Source organism: Melospiza melodia, unplaced genomic scaffold (assembly GCF_035770615.1).
Source record: "Melospiza melodia melodia isolate bMelMel2 unplaced genomic scaffold, bMelMel2.pri scaffold_48, whole genome shotgun sequence".
Classification (NCBI taxonomy): domain Eukaryota; kingdom Metazoa; phylum Chordata; class Aves; order Passeriformes; family Passerellidae; genus Melospiza; species Melospiza melodia.
Window position 1 is genome coordinate 4,331,312 of NW_026948796.1, and position 12,656 is coordinate 4,343,967.

Sequence of the window (12,656 nt, forward strand, 5' to 3'; positions counted from 1 at the left end):
GCCCAGCCGGTGCTGCTCCTGCAGAGCCTCCTGTGCTTTCTCTGAGGGTGGGACGCGGCTGTCAGCACTCAGCCCGGGGCCAGCAAAGGCCCCCAAGCCCCCTCATCTGCCTTGGGCCGACCATGCCCAGGTGTTCACTCTTCGGAACGCGGCACAGGAGGCTCGGGGCCGGTGGCCGCGCTGCCGAGCGGTGGAGCTCGGGCTGGAGAAGCTGCAGCAGAGGCGGCAGGAGCGGCCACGCCGCGTGTGTCCTCCGTGGGCCCCAGGAGGAGCCAGGGCCGGGCTTGGGACTGGACCCTGCCTCGGGTCTGGGGCCACGCTCAGGCCAGGCGGAGGCAAAGGGCGGCGATGCCACCCCAGGCACTGATGCCCACCCAGCAGGGCCATTGCCAGTACGGCCAGAGCCGGGCGGAGGCAAGACCATGGCAGAACGGCCGGGGCCAGGCACGGGGCAGCCCCGCCCAGGGCCAGGGACAGGCCGGGGGCATGGCCCGGCCCATCACGGGGAGAGGGAGGTGGGGAGAGGAGAGGGACACCAGGCAAGGGACTTTGAGAGAAGGGCGCCCTACTGCGGGAAAGGGGGGGGAGAGAGAGAGAGAAAAGAAAGAGCGGAAGAGTATTCAAAAGTATCTCTTTGCTGCCGCCACTTCTGCTGCCGCCACTGCTCCTGCCACCGCTGCTGCTGCCGCCGCTGCCGCCACTGCAACTGAAGCACCGGGGCCATTTGTCCCCGTGTCTGTTCCCCGCTCGCCCCACAAGCCCCACGTTCGAGCCCCACGCACCCCGGCGACAGCCCCCTTGTCTGTCCAAACATGGGAACTTTGCAGCCTTGAGCCCACATGCAGAGCTTTGACTCCTGCACACTGGCACAGCGATCCCCGCACTTGCTGCTGTGCATTATCCTTGCTGAGGGGCAGACACTGTCGGGCCACCTTCCCTTGGGGTAGGATTCCTACCTGAGCCCAGCACTGCACTTACATCTCCAGTGTTGCTTTCCAGTAAAAACAGGGGAAGGAAAACTTTGTGTGGCTCATGGTACTTTAGAGTATCCAAAACTTGCTAAGTCACTGATTTTAGAGATGAGGTGCATTTGGAATGAATGGGATGGAGAAGTAGTGCAACATGGAAAAGGGGAAAATAGAAATTAATAGAGGAAAATATCTTGGATTGTTTCTTTAATTTTGGTGTAAATGAGAAGCTTGACTAGGCCAATATTCAAGCAGCAATCAATTTATTAATTAATACAGTAAAGTATGAGCAATACAGCGCTGGGTACAGTGGGGGAAGTTTTTCCTCCAACTGCACACCAATAGTTGAGGCTCAGAGGTATTTATAGGGGTACTCGTCAGCTTTCTCAGCAGTTTCTCTTCCTAATTTTTACTCATCAGCGTTTTTTTCCCCAATTTTTACATCACAATTCTATACACTATTGTGATTTAGTTTTTCTATACACTATTGTGATTTAGTTTTTCTCAGGATGTATCCCAGAAAAGGAGTATCCCCAGATGGTGGTGGTCTGGTTTCCAAAAGAAGGAAGAAGTATCCCATCTGGAGAGGTACAGTTCTCCAGATGTGGGTCCACCTTTTGATTGCAAGGCCTGTAAATCACGTAACAGTGATGTCCAGCTTCCCTTGGTCGAAACCATAAATCCTTGAGTTGATGTTCATCTTCCTTTCTCAAGCTGCTTTTCACTGTTTTGTCAAGGGGTGAGATAAGTGTGGAGAGCTTTGTTCAGACATGGCTTATAGAAAAAGGCCATGATCATATACAGCTGGCTAAGCAGTAAAAAGCAGCTGTAAGTAGTAAGTTCTCAGCCTTTTTCCTTACGAGAAAAACAATAACACTGTGTCCTTGGTTAAATGATGAGAAAAACACGGTGGAAAACATGGAGTCCTTGAGGCTGGTCAATAACAGTCAACAGCAGGATGTGGGAAACAAGTATTAGCCTCAACAAGAAACCACAGGTATTAGCAACAAAGGAGGGGTTGGCATGTAATCTGTAACCAATGATGAGCTCAGCTTTTGCAATATGTATGAGCTTAATTAACACTACTATAAAAGTATGTAAGCTGGATCAATAACTCTGAGACCGATGATCATCAATAGGATGTGCACGTCTCCCTTCACTTTCGTCAGATAAGCATGTTTCCTTTTTATATATTCTTAAGCTATAGTTTCAAAGATCCTTACTACAAGGAATATTCTAAAATTGTACCTCAAAAGGTAATTATTGCAAAACTCTTTAAGGCTTAACTGCAAGCAGAAAATTCCTGTCAAAAAGCAACATCCTTAATGCTTTAATTCAAATGCTCCTATATCAACTTAAGACTTATAAAGGTTAATTGCAAACAAAGGATAGGTTCAAAGGCCTTCTTCCATGCTTTACTTTCCTCAGTTATTATTAGAATTTGTCTTTATAACTGTCCCATGGTTGATTTCCACACATATTACAATCACAAATACACGTTGCCTGTATGTACCTGACACAAAACACAGCTTTGTATTTCACAATTTTCATTTCACTTCTGGGAAGCCATTTCAATTTTTCAGGAATCTTCTCCTGTCTGCTCTTCCCAAGAACCTCTCCTGGAGAACAAGTTCAAGCTTCTGTCACAAGATTTGCCACCAGCTGCAGCTTCTCTTGGCTTTCCACACTGCACAGTGTGTGCAGCAGGACTTTTGCAGCAAAACAGGACAAATGTTTGGAGCACTTTACATGTTCTTTCTTTTCCTGGTGGGCTGGGGATTTGTGCCACTGGTGAAGTTTTCATTGTGACTGTTTGTGCTGGTTTTGGGTAAATTTTGGGACGAAACCTCCAAAAGGGGTCCGTCTAGAAAGTAAGTTCAAGCGGCTCCTCCCCTTACTAGTTCAAGAAAAGACTTCCCTCGAGAAAAGTGGAAAATACACATAAGGAGTCAATGTAACTTACCACCAAACTGGCAAGAGTGAGCACAGAGTCCTTTCACTCAACTCTCAAGAGCGGAACCACAAAACCAGCATCCCAACTTTGTGGGGAAAAGCCCCACACATTTTCAGGGAATGTGCAGAAACTTCTACTTTGGGAAAGTTTGGTGTAGCTTTAATAGACTGTGAAGTAAAGTGTCTGTCAGAAATTCCAGCTTATCTTTCCACAATCTTGCTTCCAGAGCAAGATGTTTATTGTCAGCTACAAGTGTCACTCTTTAGTGATTTATTTCACCAATTAGCAAGGCAGGGAACATGTCCTGCTACACTGGCCCCAGCTGGATTTAGTTCCATTCCCCAGCATTCTCTGGGCTTGGGCATCAGCCAGTTTCTCATGCAGCAAACAGTTGCCCTGTCTAATCCATGAGCAGCCAGCTCCTCCAGTGCCAAAGGCTTTACTGCTGTCTATAAATATCCGTCCACGGCCCTTCCCTCATCTCCTGAGTGGGTCATTCTGTCACCGCCTCCAGCCCCTTGGCCTGGGCGGGAATAACCTGCGGCACTGGGCAGGGTGGCATTCCAGAGCCTCCCGTGGCTTTGCCGGCTTTCCCTGGCCCGCAGTCACTGCTGGAGGTGAGTGTGGCCGCATTGCAGCTGGTGCAGGTGACCCTGGGCGTGCTGGAGCTGCTGCCAATGTGCTGCGCTGCCTGAGCCCACACCTGCGGCAGCTGCCGCCTTTCCGCTCCCTGCACAGCCTCTGGGAGCTGAAGCTGCAGGCGCAGCAGCCACAGGGGATGCGTGTGGTCCCACAATGCTTCTTCCAGGGCCTCAGTGCCTTGCACTCGCTCTGCCTGTCACAGAACTAGCTCTCGGCCATCCCTGCTGATGCCTTCGGTGACCTGGCACAGCTGCAGGGTTGCAGCCTGAATAGCTGCTAGGAAAGTCCAGGGTAAAGAAGCAAAAAAGGCCTGTGCATGGTATCCACAGATGTTTAATTCAGCCATGCGGTAACATTTTCGGGTCCCAGGCACACACACGTGGGGGGTCCAGGTTATTCTCTCCCCAGAGCCCGGGGTCACCCTGGTCTCGGGGCAGTACAAAGATAAGGGCCAATCAGGGAATAGGGAGGGAGTGCCTCAGGGACACAGGAACAGACACAGTAACAGGGGAAGGAGGCAATGGGGTCTGAATGGCTTTTTGAGGGAAGCTTCTTGTGTTTCCCCAAGCCAGGGGATGCCCCCAGGGTCTCCACACTGTAGTACCTGATGCTGGCTGGCAGCATTGTCGGGATGGGCCACCTGCCTGCCAGCATCTTCAAGAACCTGAGCCACCTGCACAGCCTGACCCTGAGCTCTTCCACAACCTGACACGACTGAAGGAGGTGCGCCTGGCCAGGAACGAGCTGCGTACATTGGATGTGACTCTGGCCATGGATTTGCTCTTTTAAAATGTTTTACTTTCCATAAGTTGTCTGGGCTATGTTACACAAGAGGTCAGTGTTTCACCTTTTATAAATAATGAGATTACAATGATGCTACTTATTATTGTCCCTTGCAGCACATCTACAAGGCAGATACTTTGCTCTCAAGACTTTACCTTGTGCAGAATTTACTCTTCCCTTGCTCATAATTTTCCTTTGCTGGGTGTGAGACAGAGTAAAAATCCATTTTGAATTAGGTGAAGTGTCTAGGAGAGGTAAAAAGTCTGTAAGGCCATAGCTGAAGGGAAAAACTGCAGGGCAGAGATAGTGAGGAGACAGAGAAAAAAAAAGAGACAGCGATAAGGTCGATCTGCCCTGATCTAGGAATTCTTTTGATAAAGAGAAACTGGCAATAAATGTCACGCAGAATGAATATGTATGAACCTATTGTGAAACTGTATGCATATGTATTTGGAAGGGGAGATAAAAGGAGACCTGAAATCCTCAGAGGCACGCATGCCTTTTGAGGAGAGCAAACTCCGCATGCATCCAGCGCTTTAATAAACATACCAAGCTCTACAACTTTTGCAAAGTTGTCAGGTTTCTTCTTTTCTCCGCAAAACATTCTGGCGAGCCCAGCAGGAGGAAGAGATACCTTCCATCTCCGTCTCTGTCCCCGCAGGGGCAGGGGGAAACAGACGGACTCCTAGGCGTGCCCCAGGATTTTCCTGGAGGAGGCTCCGCTCATCTCGACTTTTCTCCTGCGAGGACAGACAAGGACCTGCTGGTATGCGAAGGAGAATACGGTATGTACTGAGGGGCCCCCAGGAGAAAAGAGAGCTAGGGAGTAAATCACTCAGAGACGTCTGGGTGTAGCTGGTGGAGCAGCTATATTAGAGACGGGGTTCATTGTTCTGATAGGGCAGACCGCTAGCAACCCTAGGGGTGGGTCGAGTGAACCCTTGTATGTGTGTATTGGGGGTTCATTGTTCTGAGGGGCAGAACTGCTGAACCCATGTGTGTTTTGTTTGTGTGTGTGTGTGGTGTCCGGACACTGTGTTGCTGTATGGTTAATGCATTATGTGATCAGTGCACTGTGTTTGTAATCGTGCAAATGTATAAGTGTATGGTATATAAAAGAGAGTAGATCTACAGTGCTCGACAGTGCAGGGAGGGGGAGTTTCCTACCTGTGACTGGAGGGGCTGAGTAAGCACCGGCCGTGGCAGGCTGTGGGGGCGGGGAGTGCCCAGCAGAGAAAAATAGAGCGAGCAGTGGAGAAGCGTGGGTGAGGACATTCATTGAGTAAAGGTGGTAAATTGTGGTGTAGTTCGTGCACACTTTCACCGTGGCTAGATGAACCCAAGGGATTCCTCTGCCCCAGTGGTTTGGACTCGACCCCTGGGAGTTTGTGAATCCTGTGAATTATTGAATAGATAGAGGAGACAAACAAGTTTATTTAGAGGGGCTCTACCAGACTTCAGCTGGTACTATAGTAGGTCTGGACTGGGAATAGCCTGCCGTAGAGGATTTAGAGTTCCCTGTAATAAACAGAATAGCCTGCCTTTGCGGGAAATTTCGGGTAGCCTTTGGTGCATCAAGAGGCTGGTACAGTGCGTGGGTATTATTGCAGTGCAGAGTTTGTGAGAAACGCTGGTATTGCTGTTCTAATAAGCGTCAGGGCACATGCCCCGAGTGTAGATTAAAGGTTTCTGATCAAGCTGATTCAGAACCTAAGATCTTAAAGCTTGTGTGTGGAAAATCACATCTGATACCTGCCACTTGGAGTGTGTGGGAGGAAGACTGGGAAACTACTGTGAAAGCTTGTGAAAAGAAGTTTGGGCGGAAGCGAGATAGGGCAAGAAGAAAATAATGGGAACTAACCAGAGCAAGGAAGTCCCTCGGGCTAGCTCCTTAGGGTGCATCTTGGCCCACTGGAAGGAAGTCACCAGCAGGGGGGGCTCTGAGAATAAAAAGGATCTAATCCAATATTGCACACGCTGGTGGCCCTTATACAGGTTAGAGGACGGAGCGAAGTGGCCAGCCACTGGAATCCTAGATTATACACTTTACTGCAGTTAATGTTGTTTTTAAGACTGGAAGGTAAATGGGATGAGGTTTCGTATGCTGATATGTTTTTTGTTTTAATAAATCACCAAGAATGGCAGAGGGACTGTGGACCTTTAAAAGGATAACAAGGCAAAGAGAGGGCAAATCAATCGCTGTTGTTCAGCATGCAGTATAGGGCAATGGTGCATGAGATCATATCATTCTGAGGAGCAAGAACGAGATACATTTGAGTGGATGAAATCTCTTTCTCGGAGGAGGGAGGTTGAGGCTGAAGCTGAGGATGAGGATGAAGGAAACTTCCCCAAAAAGGAGGAGGACTCAGGTGGGGAAGGCACATCCACTAAAACCCACCCCACCTGTGGGAGTCCAGTTGCATCTAGAACCAGGAGGCAAGTAGTGTTGCAGGCCCCTCTGCGAGAGGCAGTGGAACTAGAAGGAGGGAAATTAATGATTAAAGTGCCATTTACCACTCTTGATTTAGAGGCATGGGGAAGGATTGCCAGGAATTATTGTGTTGATCCGATACTCACTGCCAAACACCTACGATATGTTATCAAACAACACAATCCAGACTGGGCTGACATCCAGCTACTGCTAGATGCTTTCACTGAAACAGAAAAACAGCTGATCTTAAAGACAGCAGGGAATTTGGCAGAGGATTACTGTAAGGCCACACAGCTGGATGTAAAAGAACATTTCCCCCTCCAAGACCCAGAATGGGATCCTAATGTGTCAGCAGAGGTAAAGAAATTAGCAGAGTATCAAGAGTGGATAGTAACAGGGATGGAAAGAGCTATTCCAAAAACCATAAACTGGTCTGCCTTATATTCCCTTATGCAGGGGCCTTCTGAGACTCCATCTGAATTTCTAGAGTGTTTAAGGGATACTATGCGTCGTCATACATCATTAGATCCGGAGTCTGAGATAGGGACAAATCAACTAGTTAATTCATTTTTGGGGCAGTCTGATGGAGATATCAGGCGTAAACTTCAGAAAATTCGGGGACCAGATGGGAGGAATCTTGAAGCCTTGTTAGAGGAAGTCTGGAGAGTATTTAGTAACCGGAAGGAAGGTTATAAACAAGGAATGAAAAGGTTGGTGGCAGTGGTACAGGAGGAAAGGCAGAGGAAATACAACCAGGGACCACCGAGACAAGGACCACCTCGGCTGGGCAGGAACCAGTGTGCAATCTGCAAAAGAATTGGTCACTGGAAAGATCAATGCCCAGAACGGAGACGGGGTGACCAACAAATGGCTGCACACTTACAAAACAACTGAGGAGGACCGGGGAATTCTGCCCCATCGGATCCACTGGTTATAACAGTGAGGCTGGGGGAGGAAGGGAAAAGGGTGGAATTCTTGGTTGATACGGGAGCTACATATTCAGTTTTAAATAAAGCTTTAGTACCTGTGGAAAATTATTATGTTGTAGTGCAGGGGGCAACTGGCCAGTCTGAAAGGGCATATTTTTGTAAACCTTTGAGGTATAAATTGGGAAAACTTTGGGGTATTCATAAATTCTTGTACATGCCTAATTCACCAAAGGCACTTTTAGGCAGAGATTTATTGGAACAATTACAAGCAACAATTACATTCAAAAATGGGGAAATTACTCTGGAGGTGAATGATCAAAAGTACATAGAGGTATTAAGTTTAACCCTAACAGCTAGTGGCATTAAGGAAGAAATTGATGAAGAAATACTAGGTCGGGTATTTCCCGGGGTGTGGGCCTCTGATGTGCCAGGGAGGGCGAAAAATGCCTCCCACATAGTAATCAAACACAAGGAGGGAGTGCAACCAGTGAGAATCAAGCAGTACCCCCTAAAGAAAGAGGATAGGGAAGGAATCAGCCCAATAATTGAAAATTTTCTGCGGTTAGGATTACTGAAAGAATGCCAATCTGATTTCAATACTCCTATTTTACCTGTTCGGAAATCTGATGGGTCATACCGGATAGCACAGGATTTGAGGGCTGTCAATAAAATAACAGATTTGTATCTGGTGGTAGCAAATCCATACACTTTATTAACTTGCCTAACACCTGAGCTAACCTGGTTTACTGTTTTAGATCTAAAGGATGCCTTCTTTTGCCTCCCCATCCATGAAGCCAGCCAGAAAATCTTTGCATTCAAATGGGAAAGCCCTAAAAGTGGGCGCAAAACCCAGCTCACGTGGACCAGACTACCCCAAGGCTGGAAAAATTCCCCTACTTTGTTTGGGGAGCAACTTGCAAAGGATCTGGAGTCCCGGGAAGCTCCACAGGAAGGAGGGAGGCTTTTGCAGTATGTGGATGACCTTCTAGTGGCCACTCGGACGAGGGAAGCATGTGTGGCCTGGACGGTAAGCCTTTTGAATTTCCTAGGACTCCAAGGATAAAGAGTATCAAAGAAAAAGGCACAGGTAGTGAAACAGAAAGTAATCTACCTGGGGTACGAGGTGAGTGCTGGGCAATGGACTTCAGGGCAGGCTCACAAGGAGGCCATATGCCAAACCCCGAAACCCCAGACAATAAAAGAGTTCTGAACCTTCTTAGGCATGGCAGGATGGTGCCGGCTGTGGGTTTATAATTATGGACTGCTCGTCAGACCCCTCTATGCTCTTATTGCCGATGGAAGCAGAGATCTCCAGTGAACAAAAGAAGCCTCACGGGCCTTTCACCAGCTAAAGAATGCTCTCATGTCAGCTCCAGCTTTGGGACTTCCAGATGTGAGTAAACCATTCTTCCTATTTTCCCATGAGAAACAGGGAATTGCCCTGGGAATACTGGCTCAGGACTTGGGTCCATACCGGAGGGCAGTTGCTTACCTCTTTAAGCAGCTAGATGCAACAGCCAAAGGCTGGCCAGGTTGCCTCAGAGCTGTAGCAGCAGTTGTGCTGAATATTCAAGAGGCACGCAAGTTTACCCTGGGACAAAAAATGACTGTGCTAGTGTCCCACACAATTTCTGCAGTACTGGAAGTAAAGGGTGGCCACTGGCTTTCACCACAGAGGTTTCTGAAATACCAGGCCATCATGGTAGAGCAAGATGATGTAGAGATCGTGGTGACTAATATTGTCAACCCAGCTTCCTTTCTCAGTGAAAATCAAGGAGAAGCAGTACACCATGATTGCCTGGAGACCATTGAAGCTACCTACTCCAGCCGCCCAGACTTAAAGGACACTCCTTTGGACAATGCAGAGACCTGGTTCACTGACAGGAGCAGCTACATTACCAATGGGAAGCAACATGCTGGGTATGCAGTGACCACCTGCAGAGAGGTAATCGAGGCTGGACCCCTACCAACAGGGACCTCTGCGCAGAAGACTGAGATAATTGCCCTGACCCGTGCCCTGGAAAGGGCAAAAGGGAGGAGAATAAACATCTACACAGACTTGAGGTATGCATTTGGAGTCGTACATGCACATGGGGCCATCTGGAAAGAGAGGGGACTGCTGACCTCACAGGGAAAGAATATCAAACATGCACAAGAGATAGTCCAGCTGCTGGAAGCAGTTCAGCTGCCTGAAAAGGTAGCAATTATGCACATTAAGGCATACCAAAAAGTGAGCTCAGAATTGGAAGAAGGAAATGAGCTGGCGGATAGAGAGGCAAAAGAAGCAGCAAAAGGTGAGGTAGCTACTGAAGGAGTCCTTATTCCAGATGGACAAATCTCCCTTGAAGGTAAGCAAGAATATAATAAGAGAGATAGGAAATTAATTGAAGATCAAAAAGGGAAGTATAACCAGGAAGGGTGGGCTACCATTGAAAAGAAACTGGTAATCCCTTCCCATCTATTCTGGTCACTAGTAAGGGAAGAACACCAGAAAACGCACTGGGGAATAAATGCCCTATACACATACCTGATTGAAAGAATTGTTGCTAGGAATTTATATGCCACTATTACTCAGGTGACCCAACAGTGTGATCTTTGCCTCCAGACTAACCCCAAAAATACCCCCAGACCGAAACTCGGTCAGACTGGGAGAGGCCATGGGCCTGGACAGCAGTGGCAAATTGACTTTTCAGAACTCCCAAGGAAAGGGGGGTATCGGTATTTGCTGGTATTGACAGATACATTTTCAGGGTGGCCAGAAGCATTCCCCACCAGAACTGTCAAAGCTAGAGAAGTGACCAGAGTAATATTACAAGAAATAGTACCACGCTTCGGAGTTCCAGCCACAATATCCTCGGATAGAGGATCACATTTCATTTCCAAAATAGTGCAACAGATTAGTAGCCACCTGGGCATAGACTGGGAACTTCACACCCCATACCGCCCCCAGTTAAACGGCCAGGTGGAGAAAATGAATCATTTGATTAAACAGCAAATCATAAGACTGGGGCAGGAAGCTAACCTACCCTGGCCCCAAGCTCTTTCACTAGCACTATTGCAAATTTGAACTAAACCTCAAGCTGAAGAAATACTCTGTCGAAGACCATATGGAATACAAAAGGGAATGTCCACCCACATTGGAGAGGTAACACTAGCCACCTACATGGTGGCCTTAAATAGCTCAGAGAAATTGAGAAACATGTGGCTGGAACTCGGAGCCAGGAGTTAGATGGGCCAGTACATAACATGCAGCATGGAGATTATGTATATGTTAAGTCTCTTACAGAAAAGACCTTGGAACCACAGTGGGAGGGACCGTTCCAAGTGCTTTTCACCACCTTCACTGCAATCAAAATCAAGGAGCAGAACGCCTGAATTCATCACTCTCGAGTGAAGAAGGCCCAGAAACCCCTTGAGGAGTGACGCCAGGAGAAAATGAACTGAGACTAAAACTTACTCGGGCAAAATGAGTATATTGCGGTCGGGAGTAGTTCATACTTTAGTTTGTAGAATTGCTTTGTGTGTAATCATAACTGAAGTTTTAGAACTTGACAGTACCTCTATCCAAAGCAATGCTGAATGGCCTTGGTTCCAGGCATTTAATCAGTATACGGGATTGTTGTGGTGTGCTGTAATGTCCCATTTTGGACTTCCAGGTCACTTCCCCAGGTGTGCCTATACCTGTCTCCCTTCCCCCTTGCCCCCATGCTGAGTGAGTCCTGTCGATCAGGCTTAACATTCCAGCAAGGCGTCGTGTGGTTGGTCAAGTTCAAAGGATGCCCCTATGCCCAGAGGTCATTGGCCTGTCTGGGTGTCATCTTCCCCTGAGACCCTGCCCCTCTCACCTGTTTGGTGGCTCACCTGTACCTCCCCTCCCCCTGTCCCTGAGCTTAAATGGTAAATGAGACCATGCGGCTTGAGATTCTGTTGGAGCAGTTGCTCACGTTCAGACCTCTGTAACCATGGAATAAACCTCTGGACATTAAACCCTCCAGCAGAATCCATCCTTTTTCTCTTCACCCTCGCTTGAAGCTATTCCTCCTGAGGTAAACGGGTTTCCTAACAAGCCTGGACTTGTTCAGTGCCCAGCTGCAACCACCAGCAAGCCAAGGTATGTCTAGGGTGATACACCGCAGTTGCTGCCTTTGGCCCAGCAGCGAGGGTCAGATTGGCCCAGGCACTACCTAACTGGTAATATTGGGAGCCTTATTCCAATATTTGGCGTCCCTGAGGTGGGCTAAGCGACTCTGCGGCCCGAGAACGGACTCTCAGTACCTCAGAGAAGCTTTTAGCAGCCGTGCATCCAGCTGAAAGGGGCTTTGGTTGCATCGCCCTCAGCTAGAGACTTTGGGAATATTCCCAGAAGAAGTTTCGTGGACTGTTCAGCGCCTCTGGAAAGCCCAGCTCCTTTCTGGTGAGCAGATTTTCCAGAGGGAGGACAGGGTAGCCTCTCTCTCCCACAGAGAGGTCCTGTTCCGGTGAAGAGACCTGCCTGTACCCAGCCAGCTACAGCTTCCATTTCAGGTGAGTATCTCTGCTCTTGGTAGAGCAGGAGCTCAAAAACAGACTCTGCCGTGAGTTCTGTTCCTTTTTGCCTTTGCATTTTTGGCTGCGCAGCCCCACAGACGGGAATTCATTGCGTTCTAGCTTTTAGCTTTCTGCTGCGTGTGTTACTCTCTTTTGAAATTCGGGCCGGAGCGGGAGCTCTCTGCCCTTCCCCCCGGCTCTGCAGCGCAGCATGCTCGGCTCTCTCCACGTGGTCAGGGGATCCCTCTCTCTCTCTCTCTCTCTCTCTCTCTCTCTCTCTCTCTCTCTCTCTCTCTCTCTGTGCGGGGGAGGGGGGGGCTCTCGGCTCTCTCGCCGCGGGGGACTCTCTCTCTCTCTCTGTGCAGAGGGGGGGTTCTCTGCACACGCGGCGCGGGGGGCCCTCAGTTTCAGCTTGTCACGTG

The 12,656-nt window shown here is 48.7% G+C and overlaps 1 protein-coding gene across 1 annotated transcript; it reads left to right on the plus strand.

Annotated features, from left to right (window-relative positions):
* The first annotated feature begins 348 nt into the window (after positions 1 to 348).
* LOC134413700 (uncharacterized) lies at positions 349 to 11,223 on the plus strand. The gene is made up of 5 exons (XM_063147742.1): positions 349 to 484; positions 3,528 to 3,704; positions 4,166 to 4,312; positions 9,033 to 10,055; positions 10,994 to 11,223. Exons 1-5 carry the CDS (start codon positions 349 to 351, stop codon positions 11,080 to 11,082), a joined length of 1,572 nt encoding a protein of 523 aa, XP_063003812.1. The 3' UTR covers positions 11,083 to 11,223.
* The last annotated feature ends 1,433 nt before the right edge of the window (positions 11,224 to 12,656 follow it).

Excerpts from the sequence above, each read along its gene's own strand:
- LOC134413700 (XM_063147742.1), top strand. The coding sequence starts at position 349 with ATGCCACCCCAGGCACTGATGCCCACCCAGCAGGGCCATTGCCAGTAC. Across the intron at positions 485-3,527 it reads GGGCCAGGGACAGGCCGGGG|TCACTGCTGGAGGTGAGTGT; the intron begins GCATGGCCCGGC and ends CCTGGCCCGCAG. Across the intron at positions 10,056-10,993 it reads TGGACAAATCTCCCTTGAAG|AAAAGACCTTGGAACCACAG; the intron begins GTAAGCAAGAAT and ends AGTCTCTTACAG.